The following is a 25197-nucleotide window of genomic DNA, read 5'->3' on the forward strand; positions in this document are numbered from 1 at the left end:
AAATCCTAATATCTTCTGATGGCGTGAAGGCCAATATTTACCTTCTTTAACGCCATGATTCTGAACGTGGTTCGAAATCTTAAACATGTTAAAAGAAGGAATCGAAATTATGGAATCGGTTGTTCTAGTTTGCCAGATGACTAGCAAGGGAGCCGGGACACTTCATGTCCCCAGAAATTATTTCAAAGCATACTGGTACTTTCGTATTTGATGAGAAGAAATCAAGGGGGGGGGGGGTCTGACCAATTGGAGCATGTCAGAACCAAAACCAATCCTTTTCAAACAAACTTGATTTTCCTGCTCAAAAAGGAAGGGCACATCATGACCCTACTGCTTGAAATTGTTTTCTAGCAAACTGATTTTTCTGCTTAAAAATCACCGGATTCATCAGATATTTGATTTGGTTCTGTCCATCACTTTATAGACATGGGGTTCACGTGTTGTTGTTTCTCTGACCCCAGGAAACAAGAACAACACGTGTGTCTGATGGAACCGTAGGCCTTCCATTGAATGTCTCTCGATCTCTTCAGTACCACAGAATCCACTGATGTTCTAACTCAGCCAGGGCTTTGGTGCCCTGGTCCCCTTTACCACACTGGTTGGCTCAGTTGCTCACCCTCATGCTCGAGACAACTGACCAACAACAGTTAATTTGTCTTTCACTGTGATAATTCACTCGCACTCGGGTACCAAAACATCGTTAAAATTGAACTAAAGCAGTGATTTAAAACCCTCACTGTATTTTTCTTTCTCGAAAATCGAAAGTTTTCTGAATTTGACGGATGACAGTGGTTCCTGAACTTATACCCTAGCGGTATTCACAGGAACGACGCTCTTCATTTCAACCTTTCATTGCAAGTGCACAATAAGGTTTGGCAGGTTATGAAAAATATCTTTAGGCCAAATCAAAAAAGTTAAAATTGGACTATTACTGAATGGATTGAGGCGGTTATTTAGAAATGTCAGCTTTTTGACGTTTTTAACGTTTTTCTCCTGTACATGTATGCATGAACTTGTAAATCTTGTATGTAAAATTAATGTTTTGTAAAATGTCTAAATGAGATCGAGACTCCAACTTGCCAAAAAATATGGCAAACACTCAACTTTAAGACTTTGCCATGTCAAGGTCACCTCTTTTGTCATGCAAATAACATGTCAGAACTGCTCCTTTTGTCATTCAGAGCAGCAACCTCTGACCAGTGACCATGAGAAATGTGGTCCTTTTGTTATTCAAATTGGGTCCTGAAGGTGACCAAATCTATTGTAAGCTGACAAGACTTAACTGAAAGCACAAACAATAGGTCTTGATACAATAGCTAACACATTCATACAATGTACATGTATGTGAGCATGATGAATGCATGCATAGGTTTAGTGCAGCCTGTACCTTCGTGAAGGTTTAGTGCTGGCTTATACCTTTGTGTTGGAGTCTGACAATTAAGATCTCAATTTAGCATTGTGTTTCTAAAACACTTACAAATGGGAGTTGGACAGGTTTTAATGGAGAAGTGCTACTATCTCCTGGTCCTCCTCCTCAACTGGGCATTCGGAGTGGCGCAGTAAATACATGGACTACAATCTATGCAAAGAACATTCATGACATCATTGTAAACATCAGCGCCTGTCACCTGTGTGATGGAGTTGGCGACTCCCTTCGATTGCGTAGGTTTTCTCCCGGTGTGCGGGTTTCCTCCTACACGACATTCTAAGTCGCCATATGACATCCTTGGAATGTACAACAATAAATATATTTTTGAAAAAAAAAATTTTCTCCTAATTATTAAACTTTTGGGCAAATTCGACACCTGGGATGTTGACCCAGTCATCAATCCCATTTCGATTGGATTGTTGTGAATTTCTCACTCGTAAACTCTGACATGTGCTGAGTGCAGCCCACACCTCAGTGGTTTCAACAGGTTATCTATTGAAGATCCTCGATGATAAATACCCCTGTCTCTCGCCCAAGGGAGATCAGAGCGGGAGCTGACGTGACAATTGATGACAATCGGGTTAGATACAGAACAGGCATGAATGCACTATTACATCCAGCTGTATACAGCCATCCATCATTTTTTGAAATGGTCCATTACCCGTGTGCTAACCTGGGGCTGTAGGGAAATATGAGGTCATCTCACTACTTTCTTTGGACATCAATTTCTAACCATGGATTTTGCATGCACAGGCTCACCAGAGGTTAGAGCACTCAAACAAAACTGTTGCATGTGGTCATTATTTACTGTGTTATTTGGTTACGATAATGATTCATAATGACCACAACAATGAGATTAACGGGTACCATCTGGCCTGGCACTCAATAGCATGGCAGCAATGGTTTGAAACCTGTGGGGATATATGTCCTTTAACCAAGTCGAAGCAATTTGTTGGGTTCTGTTGAGAGACCAGCTGTATGTATCCCTTAGCCAGAACTACCCCTCCAGATCATTTTCAGATCTGATCATTACACAAATATAGTTTTAAATCACGCCCAGCACAATGCTTTCATTTTTTTGCATATTGTTTGCCAACTCGTATTTCGAGTTTTTTTGGCAAATGACTCACAATCTTTTGATAAATTTTGTGAGAATTTTTGGTCTGGACACATCCCACCTCAGCCATAATGTCACGCTCTTGATGAGTCAGGCTGGGTGTAAGATTGGGCAATGGACATCCTTGACTGAACGAACACCAATGGCCCACGTTGAGGTGGACAACAATGAAGACAAAGTCACAACCAACCAGCAGACAATTGTCTCAGACAGCGAGCAGGATAAGACAGATTATCATGACAATAACATTAGATGATCTCTTGCATTAAGTTGGATAAGAGATCTGTATCTATCACTGTTAGTCACTTAAACAGGTGGAATTAACTGCTTTTATGAGGTAAGAATAGGAAGTCCCCATTCATGGTCTATACAGATTGTCTTGAACAATAGCAGGTCCTTGTCACCTGTCCAATGGTCAATTATCAGACAAGTCTATGAAAGGACGCTGTCCTCATCATCACGATCTTTCTGGCATGTTCTGGCCAATTCTTGACATCAATCTACTCCATCAATTTATGATTTGATGTCCAGTCTCCACCAAGTTCTGGTCAGGCATATCAACGAGTGGCAATACTTGTATTGACTGCCACACATAAAGTCATGCTACTTGATTTTGGTTTTCTGACCAAAGTTTGACATTTCTTGATTCGATCAAGAAAACACTCTGCCGGTGGACGAACAGACGACGTGGCATGACATGATGAGCTCACTCACGTTATACCGAGTCTCGCACAACTTCATTGCGAATCACAAAGAATTTTAATCCATGATAAAGTCTGATAACAGCTTAATGGAAAATACCACAGCTAATGGATTTGATAAACGAGTAAAGGTGTTAAGCTACGCATTAAAACCTACTTTGTTAAGTTTGATCACTGCATTTACACACAGAAATCAATGCATCAGTATTACCCGATTAGGTTGATATCAATGTGGAAAATGTTGTTGGGAAACTTTCTTCTGACTGATTTCAGTGTTATAACAGTACTGCTGTCAAATTGACACTGTCCCACCCCTACATCAGCAACCTTCAGCAACCTTCTGATAACAGTAAGAAATGCAATGAAAGCTAACTGGGAGGTTACATCACCACCATCAGTGCTATGGTGATAATCGCTTGTTTCCGAGATCTTACACATTTTGCCAGGTAACGTTAATTGCCATAGCAACTTGTAAACACACAGACACGATACCAGAAGTAGCGAGAGGATGAAAACTTCGGGAAAGCACCTCGCGAGAAGACCTTGGAGAAGATGTAAATCAAAGTTATTGGTTCAAAACACCATGAAATCGTTAAATCAATATTCATGTGTTAGCCTCCCTGGGCAGTTTACTTTTAACCATCATTTAGGACAGCTCAAAGTACACAATTACTTCTACAGCAAAGAGACAGTCTGTACCAACTGAAGCTGGACTGATCTACATCAAAAGATTACCGTGGGGTCGTTTGTTGCAGAAATTGGACTGTGATATGACAGGTTAAAAACTAACTGCAAACGCGTATGTATCATGCTCATCAGCCACTCGATCCACTGTATATCAACAATCTCACAGCCTCTATTGTTTACCTGAATGCCCATTGTAAAGTGACATCAGCCACACTAATCCAGGTGGTGCACACTGCTATTGTAGGTGTGTCCATTGAACGCAGATGACTCATTCCCTCAACATTACGCCCGAGATCAATCAATGCATGGATTCATGCACTACACATGCACAAAGACCAAGCTCCTGTTATGCTGTGGAAAACGGCGGGGACAGTCCCATCAAAATGTTGGTGACCAAGCCACGTTTGGGCCGAATCAGTTTTCATGACAACCTAAATAAACATAGGATACTTTTTGAACTTATTTGAAGACTGGAGGGTTTTCTGTCCCATTTCAAAAGCGTGAGTATACATTCTATTTTCTTTTTTTGGGTGAGTGTTTCACAGTTATTGCGCATGCAGCTGACGCATGTACGACACTGTACATGTTTCGGCTGTGGAGACAGAGAGCACTTGATGGTGAGAGCAGAGACACCACAAAGGATATCATTAGAAACGTCACAACTTCATCACTCGTTATGATAAAGACAGCAAAAGGACTAGGAGAATGTTTACATCAAGTTTGGGGTGAACACCAATTAGTCATCAGTCAGCTGTATCTGTTCATGTGGATGGCAATCACTGCCACACCCAACTGTTAGTTAAAGGGACAATGCTATCAATCTCTAATGGCCGATAGTCTTCGATTGTTTTGGAATCTTGGATCGTTCTGGAGAGGGGCTATAGGAAGGTTGAGACCAGTGACTTATCACGGATCCTTATATGTATACGGATCACAATGTATACAACATTAGTCCTTTTTGTACAGAGCTCATCCATGTACGTCTAAGGATCCTGTGCTTAGTCGCTGTTCTCAACTGCTCTAATTGCTACAGCAGGGCCCTATCTGTGGAATAGAGACCACACACACTGGATAACAGATGAAGTGTTCAATCATAGTGCTTCTCCCGTAAGAAACAGTCAAGCTTGCCCCGACAGCATTAAGGCATAGATTAATAAAGTTACGCCAGATCAATTTGATGTATTGTATAATGAAACATTCCATGACAGTCATCAGCCGAGCAAATCATGATTGATGCAGACCCCCTCAAAGCATGTGTGTGCTGGCTGCATGGTCACCTAGGTGATGGAATACAAACAAATGGATTTTCGGATATCATTAGAAATCTTTAAAGTCAACTACAAGACCAGAGGGCAGGGTGAAATAATTCCAAACATCTCTTGAAAATGTGTATGCCATGGCCAAAGGATCAGGTGAGGGGCTTTGTTTACCCTCTCTCATCCTTGTGCCTTTTGCCATCCCTCACTCAAAAAGCCGGACTTCTCCATGCAAGCACACTATGTTATCAATATCAAATGCACTTTCTGAAAATCGGTTTCTGTGGCAGGAAGCTGTGTCATGTTGGGAGTTTATCCGCTCGAGGGGGTACAGTACAAATATTTGTCGCTGGACCTATAAGGTTCATGAGCGTATTTGATACATGTATCTTCACGCCTCCCCTCAAGCTTTATTCAGCTACACCAGTCAGAATATAAATGTTTGTTTAATCTGAGACCACCGTGGCTAAGCCAAATATATGACTAACCGAATTCAATGGGTGGTCATACACATCATTCAGGGTGCCAAGCTCAAAGTGTGATGTTGATTTGTTGGAAGAAAGCACCACAGTCTTGAAGAGCAATCTGCGGCTTTGTAGTGCAAGTCATGAAAACGGCCTCTTAACCCTTGGCGTCTTGTCAATGCATAGTTCAATTCCAGTGAAAAGGTCAGATTTCAAAGTAAACTTGCACAAACAGATTGAGGCCTGCAGTCAGTGGTTCCATATTGGACACACTGGGTGCAATCCCAACAGAAAATCAGCAAAAACTGTTGCCTTCTGCACCAATAACTTGGTTCCCTTGATTACTGCATGGCCACACAACTACCCTGGGAACTTTCGCACACATATTTCACTCATCTAAAGAACTTTTTTCGATACCCTTGAGAACATGATGAAATCGTGTTTACCTAATTCATGTAATTGTAACCACCAAAGATTTTCACCTTCCTTCTAAACCTGAAGATTTCACCCACCATGATCACCCCAATTCATGCAGAGGAAAATTTGCAACAATGCAAGAAAAATGTCTGTACTCAATTGGGAGACTGGTATTGATGACTGCATGCAGGGCATCCAGCAAGCTTAGGAAGCTTCTCCAATGAATCCAGTATCCAGTATCCTAGCCTCCAGCCGTTTCTAGGGTAGTTTTGTTGATGTGCATAGACTCCCAAACCATTTCAGTGAATGACGGGCTAATCGCACCACTACGCTGCATTCTGGTGTTATCAAGCTGCCTGACTCTGTTCATGAGTCTTATCCCAGCAACGTCAATAGATACTTCCACTTATGATTTGGGGAAACTTGATCAACCTTTCATCCACTGATCTACGGAACAGGTCAAGGATTGACACCATTTTGGCTAGAGACTGAAATTCAAGTTCAATACAAATTGAAAGCCAAGGTGTTCAAGGTGTACCTAAGATGCATGGGGGCCCAGGATGATCGCCAGTAGAAGGCTGCACAGCATCTCTCATGTAGCAGATTGTGAAGAATATTATGTTCATACTTTCCATCATCAGATCTTTAACCTTTGTCTTTGAATTATGAGCAGCCCACGGGCAAATCCTTCAATCCCTCCCCCAAGGAGAGACAAGAAAACTGAGGCCAAAGGTAATTTTCTTAAATAAATTCACTGTTTCAAGTAACACGAGTCTTACACCACCATCTGCTTTCCTTCCCATACCGCTATAATGATTGAGATTAAAAACAGAACCTAATATTTCCTTCACAATCCTATAAATCAACTCTGGCAGCAAACATTTAAGAAGAGATAACATGGGCTGCGAATGATGGGCTCTTTTTCAAAGAACCTACTCGAAGTGAGCATGGCAAAGCTGTCTTACTGATATTGCCAGCAAATTGGTTCCCTAAACTTTTCAAAAAACTGAATGAACAACCTCAGCAGACGCTCTTGTTTACCTCTGAAGTTCTTCTCCATGCAAAAGCACAAACAATCAGAGCTTTCAACTTTGATTATCGGTGCAAGTTTCTCAGTTTCTCGTATCCTCTCTAATTTCACGATGACCATGAAGTTTTCTATCTAAGTTTTCCAAAGTCAGATCAAGTATTGAACAGCTGGGGAGCGTCTGTATTGTTGTGTGAAATGGCAGACGTTGCTTTTTCAAGCGGAGATAATTGCTTGCATTTTTTTTTTTTTCATGGGAATTTAGTTTCAAAGCCTTTGATTCTTTGTTGTTCTTGGGTTTAAAAAGTGGGCCATGATTTATCATATCAATGTTTTTTAACCACTGACATGGGAGTACATCAGCTCCTCAGCGGGGAGAGTCTCTCTCTCTACAGCAATCGCTTGCATCGCGGTCCAGTCCATTCCACATCTGCAAGGGTCAGTGGCATGGTGTAAATCTCTTAACCTGAGATGAGCCAAGCCCAATCCTCATCACACATATTTTTCATTTTTCGATGGCAACATTTATTCAGAGCTCAGCCTGGTATAATTAGATGAGAGAACAATACAGAATTAGATTAACTCCTAATGTGAAAGTTTAACTCGTCGGGGATCTGTCGCATTTCAAAATTTCTATTCTTGAGAAAATATTATAACCACATTAAATTTTTGCAACCAGCACAACATTCTATAATCTGGTTATGGGAGTTTTTTGTGGATTATTTTAAAAATGAAATCAACAGGTGTGGGTTCTTGGGGAAGAATAGCTCATGATGCTGAGATGTGCAGGTCTGCTGCTCGCATGAAAACTTGAAGTCTCCAATCTTATTTACAGGCATTGGGTCAAATAAAAGAACTAGAACTGCACAAGTCTAGGACCCCAGTGCTTGAATTTTAGTTCATCAGTTTGACAATAGATGTAGGGGTGGTCAACGTGAACAAGGGAAGGGTTGGCCCCAAGTCTCTACTCAGGTTGACTCCGACTCAACCTGAGCACAACAGAGCTGCTGGCTCAATAACAATAGGTTCAACACCGCAAATACAGTCATAACGAAACAAATACTTGGTAATTTTGAGTTCTGTTTGACCTACAGCAACAGACTCATGGAATTGTTGTGTAAGCTAATACTTCCTTGACAAAGGAAGAAAGCGCTGATTTGAAATTGGATATATTAGAACTGGAACATCAAAGAGGAAATAACAATAAGGAGACCTATTGCACATATCATATTTTTTACTAATCTGCGATCAGATTAATCAGGATATGACATTTGGTTTTGGGGTTTCAAATCTCTGTTGGGCTGGAAAACAAAACTATGTCAATGAGCTGCCTTCAGAACACCACTGTTATTCCTTGAAGGAATTGGCATGTATTTTTGCACTAGAGAGGTGAACCTATTTTGATTATCGACATCACATTCCTCGGCCCACCTGCCAGGTTAATGATTCCTAACTTACTTCCTCTTGATGTGTTTAGACGAGGAACATGAATTTAGATCATTTCCTGGAATTTCAACATACACTCGGACTGCAATCAATGTACTTCACAATCTCGTGATTTATTTTTATTTTTTAAGTTTCTGTATTTCATACTCACTTCAAATGATATGTGTGAGATAACAGCTGTCATACACATATAAGCAAAACATTCCTTTTTCGATATTAATGAAAGTGTTACATTTTAAGTGAGAATATAGCCTAGTGATGTTTCGCGATCGAAGAGTACAAGGTTGAAAAGAGGCAACATGAAACAGGATGACATTTTATAGCTGTGCAATTAGGGGCCCAGAGAGATAAGTGTAGGACGATTGTATCAACCACGGGATACAGATTTCTGCTTCTGTCTGTTTTCTGCATAGACTTCTGCACCGATCCCAAGAATGGTCATAACAAACCACAGGGGCATTATATCTTTAAACACAGGACACAGTGGCACCACCCAGACCCAAAACTTGACATTGTTTTCAAGTGCTATCAGGAACTCCTACATCCCCAATGATAAATCCAACCACAATCGACATATTTCAGCTTGTAGAACATAAACAAGGTTGATAAACTCTAATATGCCTTAACCTTCACTATCATCTTTGATTCACATGATATAGAACTATGGTTTGAGGCGCAATGACTCTGTCCTATCCATGTATTTTGACCACAATGCCTTATGTCCGCTTCACGGCAATGGCTTTTTGAGCTGTCCTAAATAAAACACAGCTCACAACTCCATATTTCATAACACCCTGTACAATTGAAAATTTCAAATAAATGGTAGGAAAGAAAAGTTATTAAAATAATTTTCAAAATTTCTTCACCTCATTTTGTTTTTGTTCTGCTTTGAAGCAGCTGGTGTAAACCATCGATCTGATATTTCGACATATTTCTCGTCAGGAAAAAACCTTGTGAATGTGACCGCAGCAGGGTGCTATTAGCAGTAAGGCACTTTCTCATTATCTTGAATCCGACAGAAACTGTTTAAATGAAAATAAAAGGGTGCATTCTCAAAGAGCGCCGTGAAAATACTGCCTAATTGCCATATATCACTCTCGATTGGTTAGATTAAAGAATATGCGCATTTTACATGGTACAACTCTCAAATGTTGAGAAAACAACACCAAATATGAAATAGGACAACTTTGAATTGTCACCAGCAAAAGGAACAAATCAACTGAAAAACACTGACTGACAAACCAGTCAGCCAATTTCTGGGAAACATGTGGTCTAGTAAAAACAAACAACAGTAGTCTTTTATGCAGATATACTACAAATATTGCAAGACAAACAAACGTCTGTAACAGATCCTCCCACAACAAACAGACACTAACCATTGTATCAACGCATTACAGTTATTACAGTAATTTTGGGCAATTTTAGCCAATTTTCTTTCTAATGCCAATGCCAAATGATTTCAAGTGGGACAATGATTATTTAACCTAATTGTCCTTATAAGGTATATCACCTAATCAGGTAGTATCGAGTTAAGGGTCCTCTCCTGTAAAAAATCTAAAGTATAATGATACCTGACTTTAGTAAGTATCAGCACAGCATATGAAAGCCCCCCCCCCGTCCCAAAACCCATACAATTTTGACATCGGACAGGTCTTGGCATCAATCAAATCAAAGAGTGAAGAAACTTGTGTAACAGAGTCTGTTTTGTACCCCAAAACAAACATAATGTTGACAAACTCTGCAATTCAACTGAGAGCTTTGTTTTGATTAAATGACTTTGGATTAATATGACCTAATTGACCGAATAAGGTCCCACCGTTGACACCAATTGTAAGCTACAAAGCACACACTTGGCTTGTGACGTCACACCCACAGCTATTGAAATCGGTCGGATATATGAATCAGTCTGAGTGGAGTAGTGAGTCGTACAGTGGAGAGCACCACTCTGGGAGAAACTCCCGTGCAAGTAGGATTTATGTGTTCATTCTATGTGTGTGTTGTGGATTACAAACTTACAGGATACAATACATTCTTTGTGGAATACTTCATAAAATAAACAATAACACAACATTGTGATAACATTTCTGTACTTTTCAAACTTTTGGGGTAAGTTATCGATGATTCTGTTAAAGTTGTCCACTTATGAAATTACATTTAAACTTTGACTTATCAATAATAAAGTCTTCTTAACTTATATTTTCAACGATTCCAAACAAATTTCTCATGTTTTTGTGAAGGATTTTCATGACTTTATTTGTCCAGGCTATCTCCCCCTCAACTACTGGCAAAAAGACACAACAATGGTGACTATATGAAAACCTTTAACGTCAATCCTTGTCGCAAGACAGCTTTGATTCTTCGTCCAATGTGAGTTTCACCCTTTTCCTTACTAAAACAACTTCTTTCACTGAAAAAGTACAAAACTCAGAGAAAATGAGTTTGAGTGCTGTGATTCCAAAGAACTGAAAGCTTCCTCATTTGCAGTCTAACAATATCACAGACAATTTGCCTAGGGGTTTGACTTCCTAACAGTAAATATCATGAAAGAATTCCCTGACACCCATCAGACCAAATCAACCTAATTTCACGGTAACACTGCCATCACCATGACAAATATTATTTCCTGCATGACAGATGACCCCACCTTGGCACCCCAAGTAATGCTCCAGCCATGCGTCTCATTCCTAGAAGCGCAATCAAAGCCTTTATCTGGGTTCCACACCGCTACCCCCATAATATTTACATATTTTCCACCAAATGAAGGCACATAATGCACTTGTCACAGCTTATAACGCCCTCATCATCGACGTTGATAGAAGGTGGAAAATGAGATTTGACTCGTGTCACATTGGATTGAATTTCAACGGCATCAAACTTTACATTTATAACTCTATTAGCGAAATCTCGGGTTCAAAATATAGCTTTTTAAACCTGCCTCAGGCATTGTACAAATACGGCAATGTGTAACTATATTCTCATTAGGGAAACACCATGGCTACTGATTGAAGGCTGAAGTAGGAGGCCTACATTGACCCTTGCACCCTTTGATCATGTAAAATAGGTAAGTTGGGACCAGGTCCTGATCTTGATGTGTCTGAGCACTCTGTCATTTCCTCCCTGAGTTTAATTAGGGGTGTGGCAGCTGATTAAATAGCAATCACTCCTAATGTTGTCATGGCACTGGTGCAGGTTGCGGTGATTTAGATCTCCTGTTTGCAGGGGGCGCTATGGACAAGGCCATGTGACATTCAACAGGTGATAAATCATTCTTAACATCTTACGATATCATCACGCAAGTTGCAACAGATGTGGTGTTCCATTCAATCGCTGGGAAGATCTGAATGAAATTTCTAATCAGACATTGAAATCCATATTGCCTGGACTGGTACTGGCACCAAATACTGATCTAATCCATAAACCCTTTTCAGATGGGGATGAAAATGATGTTTATTAATGGATACCTTTATTATCATGTTATTCATCCTGAAACACCTGGGTCATCTACATGCTCCTTCCCTTGCATGTTGATTGAGGACAACATCACATGGGCGAAAAGCTCTAAGATTCAGACACACTTTGCTCCAACATTCAGCGGGTTAATTTGGCCAAAGAAGTATTGTACCAAAGACCGGCACAGAAAACAACATTGCTGGGTAATTCTTTGGTCTTGAGCAGTGACACAGAATCAAATGAATATGACCAAAGGTTCACAGCGGGTACATGCCACTATGTACACAATGGTGCGCTATGATAATTAGGCCCTGGTATGCGATATTCCAACATACTTTATCAGAGAGAAAAAAACTGCCTCACTTAGATACCTAATTATCTTGTTAATTTGCTGCCATTCGGCCTAATTAACCCCCTACGCAGACTTTGGTATGGCTATCAGTGAAGTATGAATGAGCTGGACTCCGCAGGCATTCCTACAATGCTAAAGAAGTCAAGGATACTATTTTAACCCACCCAAATCAAAGACAAATAAACTGTAAGCTGTTATTCCCATCTTGACTGGGACAATGCTCATCCTCTAGACATCTTTAATCGTCCATCAAATCAGTGCTCCTACTGTAGTAGGCCTAGGCGTCCTCCTACCCTCTTCTCTACTGTCACTTTCCAAGATGAGACACTTATGTGGCATGTTTATCAAAATAAAACAGCTCTTTAGCTCTTTAAAACCTCTTGACACTTGTCCTTCTAGTGACAGGTATTTTCAAGAGGATTAGTTAAGAACACGCATTCAATCTGAGCAATCTTTAACAGGACATGTACATAATGTTAGGGTACACACAATTAATCACAGCTTATTTATGTCCAGAATTCTACCTCCCTGAGGTGATTCATATGTAGGTCACATAACCAGGTGACAGCACACACTATCAGGACACCCTGCAGGAAATAAAGCCTTTGCCCATAAAAGGCCTTTGTCATACTTATTTATAAACTCTGAAACAAATTATCAAAACTAGGATGTTGAAATCAAGTTTAAAGTGTCACGAGAATGACACAATGAGTTCACTCAAGAGCACAGGATGAGAGGAGGCCCGGCAGGAAATAGGCCAGGTATAACTAATTCTAAGGCTTTTGTTCTGCTCTGAGAAACATATAGTCAAAATTTTCTATCTTTTCTAAGTCCAAGATGACACATTTAGTTCATTCATGATGGTCACAGGGTGCAGCTGTAGTTGCCAAAGGTGTAGTCAAGCCATTGGCCAGCAATAACTCTTATATTCCTCCATTGTACCAAAGATCAAAAAGTACAATGCCATTACCAGATAATTCTGACCAATTTACAAGCATTTGCAGCAATGATTTGTCCCACTGACTCCAATGCTCCAGTGACCTAATAGTAGGCCTAATGATTCAATCACAATCACTGAAAGTTCTGATTTGGTCAAAATTTGCAATACAGTGTTACACTGCCACAACACTAATGTACAACTGCACATTACATGCATCAAGTATTTGGTAATCACTTTAACTGCACAAATGCAAAAACTCCAAACCACAGACTCATAGCTAATCAATCTATAATGACGTCATTGATTTCCTGGCAAATAGTCACAGGAATGGATGGTTACCGTAATTTCTCATCTAAAATACATGACTGCATTCTACTTGATTATGCTTGTGCTGCAGTGCTTCTAGTTAACTCAAGTACAGGGAGACCAAACTTACTGATAATCTAGCTATCAATTTTTCAGTATTCAGTAGACTGGAAATTTCAGAGTGGAATCTCAACAAAATGCAGTACATCACTATATGCTTCATCAAATAGTAAATGTACTACACTGACAGCAGTTTGGCAATAACTTCTGAGGACTTGCTGACAAACAGGGCTTGGAGTTTTTCTTTTTTAATTTCAAGAGCAAACTGTCCACGGTAGTCACTTATTTAACCTTTTTAGCCCCTTGGGCACAGTGAAATGAGGAAGCTCAACTTCTCCAGCAAATCCTGTCAACAGCAGCACTGACACCACCAACAAAAACAACTATCCCAAATACTCAAACTGACAAGGGTCAACGACAAAAACAATCGAGGATGGCAATAAAGTCTTCCCAATAAGAAGCAACTTAATGCACAATTAATCCGCCAAAGTCCCTCGCGTCTTATCGCATGTCATCTAGAAAGACGACCACAACAGGCACCGATGTTCCCATTTGGCATTTTTCGACCACCGAAGACGCGAATGCCATCAAAAAACTGCAACCCGAGCCTGCTTTCTATTATCATGATGAGGTTTTCCTATTCCTGGCATCGATTTTGGCTTTTTGTACAATTGATCAAATCAGGCAAAGCTCATGTACTTAGCGGATTGTGACGATGGCCAGTGCCCACTTATATTACTTACAAGATTGGCCGATCTGGCATGCACTATTTTTTGGCAGGGGTCTCAGAATAGTATTGGTCTCGTGTACACATCTCATGAAAACAGCTCAGGTTTGAACCAGTAGGGCATACAATTTGGCTTCTTTTAAGGGTCCAGCTGTAAGTTAGCAAATCAGTCGCAAACACCTGCCAAAAGTACATCATACCTATATATTCATACACTCTGTCCTGATCTGAGATGTCATTGTCATGCGGTGAGGAGAGATTAGTAATTTCCTAACCAGATCCTCTCCGATGATCAGTCTGACTCGGCTCACCAGCCAAAGACTCTTCGATAAGCCAAGAAGGTGTAGCTGGGCTAAACAACAGGCATTATCAGGAAAGATTGCTCATTTCCTTAGCATCTCCTATCAGATTATCAGTCAGCCTAAGTTTCTTTAGGCCAAAGACTCCTGGAAACTGAAAGGTTAGGAGAACTTCAACAACATTCATAAGTCCAGGGACAACTAGCTTTCTTTATGCTGCATGCAACAGTGTGGTGAATCTAATACTCTGGCTATATGTCACCAGAATCAAGCGATGAAAGTCTTTGGCTAAAGAGCAATAGAATTGTCAATCTTTGCAAATGTTTTATGAACAGATCCAGGCCAAAAGTTCTGAGCTCCACCCACCCATGAATCATCATAATGTTGACAACATATTTTTGTAATCACCCCGGTGGAACACAATACTGAATCAGCTTGATCTAAAATCAGAAAGGGTGTGGATGCCAAATTGCCTGAGAGCATATCACTCTGAAGCCTGATTTCCACTTACCAAGCTCAAGGCCACTGTACCGGTTAAAAATTATCTTGAAACAAAGTTCATATGTCATGAATAATACACCATGACTTTGTCACTTATGAAAGTAGCTTAAACTGTTTTGGAAAGTATAACACATACATGGCTTTCTATATCCTTCAATTAAAGGACAAAGCATATGATGGCTTTGAGGCATGAGACTTGCTTCATTACCAACCAGGGACTTTGTAAAGGGAGAACTTCAAAGTAGCAGGATATTGATACCACCGACAGAACACACTGACGTTGATATTTATACATTTCTCACAGTGGAATATAAACGGTTGTCCGGCGTTTGAGGCTCGATACTGCGACACGCAAACAGAAAAAGAGACATTTCACTTCAGAAACAGATTTTAGAACTGGCTTGATTTGTGGGAATGATGTTTTTCTGCACAGCTGTGTCCAATTGATGACGCTGTAGTTGAGAACTGATGCTGGTGAAGAGATCATTATTGTGTCATTCAGACACTCTCTTCTGAAGCTGCGTGTGAAGTAATCGTTATCTTAGGCAGACTGAAGACTGATGTGCTTCATCTACTTCACGTCATACTGTCACACAAGTTTAGTTAAGGTGGACAAATTATAAAACTCTCTTCAAACCATCTTGCACAAAGGCAGCAATATAACTTCTGACAGAAATCTGTGTGTGTCTACGTTTTTGTGGGTTCTTGTGTTTGAAGCCATGAGATTTTCAGACTCTGTTTGAGAGGGCTGAAGTGTAAGCCCACTTTCAATTGGTCAATACTACATATCTAACAGAGCTGGTAATGCCGAGAGAATCTCCAGTGATACGTTTGAATTGGCCGATAAAACAGACACATGAATTTATACTTTCATGAAAGTATTATAGCTGTCCAAAAAGGAAACCACTTTTTTTGAAGAACACAAAATCACTAGTATTTTCACAACATTGTCTCATGCTTCTTTCCTTCTATATTTGCAGATGATATTCAAAATGAAGCAACAGAACCTTTTTAACGGAGTCGTCATTGCGCTATTGTCGGCCATGACAGTGATCGCCGCGTGTCCGTCCAGCAAGTGTACGTGTACCAAAGGAAGCAACGGAATCGAAATCGACTGTAGATACAAGAATCTGAACATGGTGCCAGCATTCACTGACACACAAGAGAAATATTACAAACTCAAACTGGGACACAATAACATCCAGGAAATCTCATCAAGGGCTTTCCATGGTCTGAATATTGAGAAATTGGATCTCTCCTATAACCCAATCACGAGGCTCTCCCCACAGGCGTTTATCGGGCTTGCCAACCAACTTACTGAACTCATCTTACAAGTGAATCCTAAGGAAGTTGTGAGCTTTCCACCAGAGTTGTTACGCACCCAAGTAAAATTACGGACGCTCAAGTTGAAAGGTTTTACACTTGCTAGCTTGCAAAGTGGATTATTCAAAAATATGACCAATCTCGAGCAGTTGACACTCGAACGCTGTCGGATCTCATACATTCATAAGGATGCATTCATTGGAATAGAAAAGAGCCTAGTCGAGTTAAATCTACGCGGAAACATGCTCGGGTCAGTGCCAAAGGAATCGTTACGAAATCTAACCAAAGTTAAGAAACTTGTACTAGGACAGAATAAGATAACAATGGTCAAATCTAACACATTTGCCAAGCTGACAAACTTAAAAGATTTAGACTTATCACAAAATAAAATACTTGGATTAGAACTGAAGGCTTTCGATGGGCTGAAAAATTCCTTGGAGTTTTTAGGACTGCATGTTAACATGATCAGTCAGGCTAATTTGGCTCCGTTAGCGAACCTGACACGATTAGAACAGTTGAACATAGCACACAATAGCCTTACTAGTACTCTTCCTGACAACACGTTTAAGAACATGAACAGTTTAGCGTATTTGAACATTCAGGGGAACCGGCTTACTAGCATCAGTCCAGCTACGTTTGAAGGTTTGCACAAACAGCTCAAAGTTTTGTTACTATCGGAAAACATGATTACTAAACTTCCCGACGAGGTATTCCATCATTTTGAACAGTTACAGGAGCTATATTTAGACTTGATGATGTTGGGTGGTACGCTAGGCCCACATACGTTTCACGGTTTAGAGGATACCTTGGAGTACCTTACGATGGAAGGAGTGAAGTTCCAAACAAAAGATTGGAACTCGGTGCGATTCCTCAAAAACTTGAATACATTGAACCTCTGCCAAAACAGCATTGATTCAATTGTACCGTTTACGTTCAAAAACATGCCGAAACTGGCAAATCTCTTACTGAGTAACAACATTATTGAGAACATTACCCAAGATGATATGAGAGGCTTAGAGGGAAGCTTACAACAGCTCGTCTTAGACAGTAACAAGATCAACTCCATTGATAATTGTACTTTCCGTGACTTCACCGTCCTTCGAGACCTCAACTTGGACGGCAATCCGCTACACTGTGACTGTCGTCTGCTCTGGTTGAAAAACTGGATGAACAAACAACTCAGTGACACGGCAAAAACGAACATTCTCTGGGAGTGCTCATCGCCACCTAGTAACCGTGATCGACACTTCCGGTTTGTTGCTGAAAAAGACTTGACATGTCCAGATCCGCAACCAGCGTCACCTGTGTGCAAAGATTACAAATCAGTTCTCACGCCTGTCATCAACGATCACCCAAGCATCAATATCACTTCTGTGATGAACGGAGCAGATTACTTGGTTGTCAGATGGAAACTAGACAATAGTAACAAGGTGACCAGCGTCAGGATCTACTACAAACTGTCATCAGATGATACGACATCATACAGTCACACTTCCCTCATCCATCCAGCTGTCAAGGAATACAAACTCAGTGGCCTCATCCCGTCAGCAAACTACACGGTCTGCCTTGGTCTCGATCTCAACGAGGGTATCATCAGTGACCTGCCGCCAGACAACTGCTTATTCGTCAAAACTAAGGCACCTGTGATGATAAACTTCGCAGCTGATGATCCCAATGTGTTCCCATCCGTCATCATAGGGAGCGCCCTCGGGGGTGCATTGCTTCTGTTGCTTCTCGTGATATTCATCGCCGTCACGGTGTGCAAGTACAAGAAAAAGAAACGTGCCCACATGTACTGTACAGCGGCCCGGCCGGCACCGCCATTACCCAGTATACCCCAGCAGACCAAAGTCTGTAATGACCCAATGCCGCAAGTAGGATCTGGTACGAAACGTTTTACTCGTCCAAAATCTATTGACTCTTTAGCGTCCGGAGAAGACGTCGAGCGATGTATTGGTAATATAAATACTCTACTCATAAGCGCTAGTAATATCTTAAATCTAACTCGTGACGAGAACAACATGGGCCATTTCACAGACTCTGCGCTCAGTCGTGACAGTGCGACAGGTACCATGAGCGCCATGAACAGTTTCCATGGCAGTGCTAGTATGATGAGAACTAGCACCAGGTCGTTGAACGACCCCCTGCCAAGTCCTCCGTCCACCCCCTCGACTCCGGGGATCAGTACAGTGACGGGACTTCTAAGTGGAAGGCGATTAAGTGACTCAAACTCAAGCCAAGAATATAAAAACATTTATGATGAAATACCAGTATTGATATAAAGACTTCATAGAAATAGATTATCATATTTCAAATAGAGAACTGAAATGACGAAAAATTTATTTATCCAATGTTGTGTTCTGTTATTGTTATTCGTGGGAAACTGACAATCTGCATGCTAACGGGGATACTGCACTGATGAAGTTTAGCTAAGTTTTGACTCTGGGGGCTTTTGTCATCACCAGACTGTCTTGCCCAAAGCTGCTGGTCTACAAAACAATTAATTTTTTCACATCTAGAAGTTATTTTGCATTACGTGTGCAGTATTGACTGTACATCATGTCTAGTCGACTGTATATAAGAACATGTGCATTCTTGAGGTGAACATGACTTCAGTAGACCAGCACAGGGCTTGACAAATCTCGGTAATGAAAAAGTCACTTGGTCAAAATCTCACTTAACTTCGCAGGCACAGTATACACGTTCCGACCTGGATTACAACCGTGGACGCCTGGCCGGACTCAACCCGGCGACTCGACGTGTAGCAGCACGAGGAAGGCCCAGTGCATGGGCCAGCATATCTACGAGGAAGCGTACTGGAGCAACCAACACATCTACCAGGAGGCTAACTGCAGCGGTCTACATGTCTACCATGAATACGACGACGGCCAGCAAGCCATGTGCTCTTGGAGAAACGTTTGAGGGGCGCTACCTTCAAACTTAGGAGTTCAGTCAACAGGATCATGACGTGGAGTACCGTTCGTGGAAGCATGTCTCGCTTGTGGTTAATTCCTGTGACAGACATGTACAATGGCAATCTATATATAATACAGCAATGTGTATGTCTATCACAGGCGATAAATCCAAGCTGTATGTTTCTACGATGACGCCGTGCCGTCTTGCAAGATGGTGCTGCGTCTTCAGTTTGTGAGACCTGCAAACGCCGTGCTGCAGGTCCCATCTGCAGATAAGTTCCTGGAGTTGCAGTCTGCCATCGGAGGATATCTCAAAACAGGATGCTGCAGCCTGCAAGTTGCTCGCTGATTGTAATCTAAATGTGGAAACTGCAGTCTACAAGTGGAAGGGATTGCAGACTTAATGTGGATACTGCAGTCTACAAGTGGAAGGGATTGCAGTCTTAATGTGGATACTGCAGTCTACAAGCAAGGATAACAGCCGCAAGGAAACTGCTGTAGTCAACTTAGATGCTCCACAACCACAAATGGAGGTCTCCATAATCAGAGAAACCGTTGTAATGTGTGAAGTATGTACTATTTCCTATCGTCAGGACATCATCATTTTTCCTCATAGGCGTTGTGTTCCCTATACCGTGACAAAGACATGATTGGGGCAAATTGCAATGGTCTACATTCCACAACTAAATCACTTCCGACACATTCCATTAATTTATTTATTGATCGATTACAATAATCATGACGATGAGGAAATTATAAGCATGGGAAAATCGTGAATGGAAATCATGGGAAATTTCAATGGAAATCACACAAAATTTCAAAAGGAACTTCTCTTAAAAGTATTTCTTACTTCTATATTTACGTGTTCACAATCAAAATAGCATGAAAGAGTTTCAAATATCATAGGATTATTTATCTATAGAATCACTAGGAACTCATAATTATATTTTTGAGAACAATCAAAGGAAATTCGAGGAAACAATTACTGGAATGAATTTCTTTCTGTGCTACTTGGATACACTGCCTCGGATGATAGCTCTACGTCAGATTCAGCAATAGGAACCTTATTAGCTGCAAGCAGCGTCAATGAAGAAACGAAACTCATTAGATTGGATTACCCGAAACAGAAGATATCGTATTCATCAAAAGGTTACAAGAGGTAAGTTGATTTTTGGAAAATTTGCACCCCGAAGGAAACTTTTGCAAACTCCCATAACGGATTGGGAAGGTTTGGAACACGTTCAAAGTTTGAAAAAATACTATCATTTTGTTGGCTATAAACTATTTTACCAAATGTTTGAATCAACCTCTTGAAAATATTTAGATGTTGGCTGAGGATGAAAAGAGTGATTAGAATACAACGACTTGAAATGGCCCAATCCATTTCGGTCAATAGTACAATATAATGGTTCCTTCAAATTGCTTCAATTTGCACCGCTTGGCTGTTAAGATTCAAGGTATCAAACTGATGATTACTTTTGTGATTCAGTTTACCCTCTATTTGATTCATGATCACATTCACAAGAGAGGAGAGGCAATTTAGAGATTTTCTATTCAAAATATGTCAGGCTTTTGGCTATGAGATGGGAAAATGTAAGAAAATTACAATTTTTGCCATGAAATGTTTCTGTCTGGATTATTGAATGAAGAGCTATTTGGGCAATGTGTTGGCGTTGAGCAAGGCGTTTAACAGATTTTTCTAAAATATCGAAACTTTTATGATATTACACATTTTTTCATATTTCCCCTCAGGTTATCATTTCAACATTCGAACTGCCGTATTTCACTCGTAATCAAAATCATTGGGAATGATTACACACATACAACATATGTCACCAACTCCAATTGTGATTTCATTTTTGCTGTAGAATGCATTGTTTCTACCACTCCACAACTCAACCCCACTCCAGCCCCTAAAGTGGGAGCAGAAATATTTCAATTTGAAAATGGAATTGGTTCAATGAGTCAGTTTGCCACTTCCAATACCCAGCTGTGTCAGCCATGCCAGAAAACAGCCCACAATAGTCTATAGGAGTCAGCAACACTGGTTAAGTGGCCAGCAAATGAGTGATTGCTCTGACCTCAAATCATGATTGCATGCGACAAAAACGGCTCGTTTGTTGTGTTCATCGCATGCACCTGTGACGAGAATCAGTGATCGAGGTGATCAATACAAAAAGTAGTACATGAAACCTGACACTACTATGTTTATTCATCCAGTTTTTTCCTCATCAAATATTCGAATACACCTAGACATGTCAAAGAAAATGTAAAAAAGAGGCAATATTTCTGCTACTAGATAAATATTTGTTTCCGTCCATATTTCAGATCAAGCCAAGAAGAAACAAGTGAAAGAGACCTACGACCTACAAGCCATCCACAGCAAGTGAAAACACCAAGGCATCTGGTGAAAAGGATTTACATGAACACCCATAAAGACTTTCACAACTTAGAGCTATTCTGTTAGCTTTTGTATAGTCACAAAATACAACTGTCTACACACGGTAGCATTGTCTTTGATATTGCTATCAACATTAGCTGGGGTAGGCACAACTTGGCTAACAGGAGGTCAAGTTAGCCCTCCGTCTGACCTGTTGTTTGGATAATCTACAAGCCTAATATTTGGTTGATTGTTTGTACTCTGGATGAGAAACGGAGATACTCAATCACAAGCACGTGATGTCACATCAGTCCCAGACATTACATGCCTGACTACAAATCAGCCACCATCCATCGGACCTTTGAAAATAGATATCAACTGTTAATGGAAATTGGATAAAGTTTCTTATTTTTCTTAAGAAAAGCTATTAAGGATTAACTTCAAGGGAACCAGATCCAGGAAAGATCGTCTGGTTGCATTCAAAGTCATCAAATGACAAGGGGTGCATTGTTACAAGTAGAAATGAGCTTCTCCAGAATGTCATCTTTTTTTCACCCTAACTACCAGACCCTCAGGGGATGATCAGTCCCCATCAGTCATTAAAGTATGATCGATCATTAATCACCTGCAAAAAACTGCAGAGAAACTTTAAAGTCTTATTAGGGATTCAGGAAGAAGAAGAGATGAAATACTGAACTAGCTACAGCTATGCATGTGTTGTTGCTGTTAAGTTATCAGAGGAGACTTCTGAATATTATTTTGACTGATTCCTTGTTCTGTATAATAGCAGCTGTATCTAAATAAGTACATAGATTGATTGATAGATTCACATACTTTAAATTCTCACTTGACTTAAACTTATTTCGAAAATCAGTTTTGGAAAGTCCCATGAGGTGAAGAGCTGAATGAGCAGGATGCCTCAATCAGCTGACACAACATAAGGGTCAGCCAGCACTCACCTCAAATTATATTTTTACATTCTTTTAGAAGGAAGCAACAAGTTTGAGTTTGATTGCGGCTTTTTATGCAAAGTTGTTGGAAGCCAAGGTTTGCAGTATAGTGCGATGGGCTTAGGCAATGATCTAGCTGATTTTAAAGGAAAGGACTCATAAGTGAGAAGTAGTTGACAATGAGGAAATCGACATGTATGGTTACCAAATGAAACATCTCAGTGACCAGAAATCTTATTTGAAAGCTCTGCCACAGCCCCTGCAGACTTCTAGGGATAAATCACTCATCGCTGCCACTAAAATCACCAGGTGTGTCGAGATGTTGATCTCCATGAGTCCTTTCCTTTAACGTTGTGTACATATTCCATGTTAGCTGATCCTTGTTGTGTGTCTTCAGCTAATTGTCCGCCAGAGAAACCGGCTGAGTAGCAATTAACTGAAACGGAACTTACAACTGACCTACCTCATTGTAGTAAGGTACATGCACTCACACTAAAGACTTGATTTCGTGGTCGCATCTTTCCTAAAGAGTTATGAAGAATCTACTCCTCCACTTTAAACTACCCTCTTTGCTGTAGCTTTAAAAGTCTAAAGAAAGACTCTGCCCGGGCTGAGGCACAAAGAGCAAGCAGTCTATAATAATGAATGGAGTTTGAGAAACGGCCACACAAGGATATTGCTCTAACAAGCTGGTCATGCGACTCTGCCTTGATGGACTCACTGGGAAAGATCACACCACGTAATCTGGTCTAGGACACGGCAAAGCTTTCACTGTACTCAAAGGAGGGCTTCACACTGTGCTTACTTGAGCTAGGTCTTTCCCCTACTTCACTCCCTTAGAATCCATGGTGAGGCCAAACCGTTTCATACACATGTGTCCAACACTGTCAAATCACTTGACTCTTTTGGGTTTTTTAGGTGACTTTTGCATTCATACATGTTGAGCCAATTTATGCGTAGAGAAGTTCCAAAATCAGTAAATTTGGGGGAGGACTATCCAACTAACTTGCTTATAAATTGCTTATCAAATCAATTTCAGTATAAGCAAGTGATTGCGTTGAATACATTTCTCCCATTAAACCCATAAGTAATTGCGCGACACAAATCGGAATTATGTTGAATTTGACCTAAAAAGGTTGATAAACAATCAATTTCAATGCCCAGTATCTCATTAATGTAATTTTTTATCCAGGATCTTTATCAGTAGTCAAATTTACCTCTTGTATGTCATGAATTTCTAGGGTCGTTGGAGGGCCAATCCAGAAAATGAGGTAATTACACCAGCCACTTGACAATGCAATATTAGATCGTTCTCTTTGCTATGTCTTGGTCACTAGACAGAAGAACCTCTCAATCAAGGACAACTTCATATTCATAACCACAAATCTAGACCTTTAGTGGTGTTCTTATTATGATTTAGGATTGAAATAAGGTGTCCTTGATAGAGAGGTGTGATTGGATCTCTATGCTAAGTAGTTTACAACGGGCAGAAAGTTCCTATCTATCAAAGCGGAGCACTGGTCTTGAACTTTAGCAGAGTGAGCCAGAATACTGGAGGTTTTAAAGCCTTTGCATTGATCATGTGAGATTGGGGTAGAATGCTTGGGGGGGGGGGGGGGGCGCTACTTGCAGGCTTAGACTTGCATGTAAAAGACAATGTTATGACTAAAAGGATTGAAATATATTGTCTTGATTTTCGTATCCAAGGTGTATATTCATGTTTGGTATAAAGAAAATGGTGAAACATATTTAAAATGTGACAAGTTCATTATCATATTCATCATAAAGGTTTTCAATGATTCCAAACTATTTATTGCATTTCTTACATATTACTGATAGCTAGCGCTTACAGCTATACTAATGTAAGGCATAGCTTCATTTATGTGGTAAAAAATGATTTTGTATAAAGCTGAGATTTGAAAGTAGAACTGAAAAGTTGTGATATATTTGTGTTTGTTGCTCTATGCTAAGATAGTCATTCAAGAACAATAAAATTGACTTGCCAATAAAAAATAACGTTTTCCTTTTCTATATATCTACCATGTCTACTGTGAAACAGGCTAGGAGCTGTTGCAGCTTTCTTGGCCACAACACATCTTTTGTGATGATATACATTATTACAATGCAGGTGCTGCCCCCTGGCAAGCCTTGATGGCTCCTGAGTGAGATTACAATATCGAATATTCAGGAGTTTGGAATGCAAATTAACATGAAAACTCCTGCAATTGGTGAGACAACTGAAATGACCCAATCTAAGGCCGCTGTATAAAACACCCAGCATGCCTGAGCAAGGCCTACTTATTTGCTCTGATTATAGATTTCATGAATATCAGTGAACTACAAATGTCAACATTCCAGAGACGATTCTGGGATAGCCCGACTTCTCTTACGTCTTTCCCCACACACTGGCTGCTACAATAGCCACTGCTGACCTTGCTCCTCCAAGCAAA

General features: G+C 40.4%; 2 protein-coding genes across 6 annotated transcripts in view; one reads left to right on the top strand and one right to left on the bottom strand.

Annotated features, from left to right (window-relative positions):
• Window positions 1–25197, bottom strand: part of LOC135484514 (autophagy-related protein 2 homolog B-like) — a 66304-nt gene that overhangs the window by 22064 nt on the left and 19043 nt on the right. The gene's annotated exons all lie outside the window — the stretch shown is intronic.
• On the top strand, window positions 4199–24763 carry LOC135484515 (leucine-rich repeats and immunoglobulin-like domains protein 1). Of its 4 annotated transcripts, none has more exons than XM_064766080.1 (4): window positions 10466–10650; window positions 16160–18458; window positions 19192–20576; window positions 21746–24763. In XM_064766080.1, the coding sequence occupies exons 2-3, from the start codon at window positions 16160–16162 to the stop codon at window positions 19422–19424; spliced, it is 2532 nt and encodes an 843-aa protein (XP_064622150.1). In that variant the 5' UTR covers window positions 10466–10650; the 3' UTR covers window positions 19425–20576; window positions 21746–24763. The 4 variants fall into 4 exon arrangements, with proteins under 4 accessions (XP_064622149.1, XP_064622150.1, XP_064622151.1 ...); XM_064766081.1 differs by having other exon boundaries at window positions 16160–18386; XM_064766079.1 differs by lacking the exons at window positions 10466–10650; window positions 19192–20576; window positions 21746–24763 and adding an exon at window positions 4199–4434 and having other exon boundaries at window positions 16160–18853.

This window comes from Lineus longissimus, chromosome 3 (genome assembly GCF_910592395.1).
Source record: "Lineus longissimus chromosome 3, tnLinLong1.2, whole genome shotgun sequence".
Lineage (NCBI taxonomy): Eukaryota > Metazoa > Nemertea > Pilidiophora > Heteronemertea > Lineidae > Lineus > Lineus longissimus.

Excerpts from the sequence above, each read along its gene's own strand:
- LOC135484515 (XM_064766079.1), top strand. The coding sequence starts at position 16,160 with ATGATATTCAAAATGAAGCAACAGAACCTTTTTAACGGAGTCGTCATT.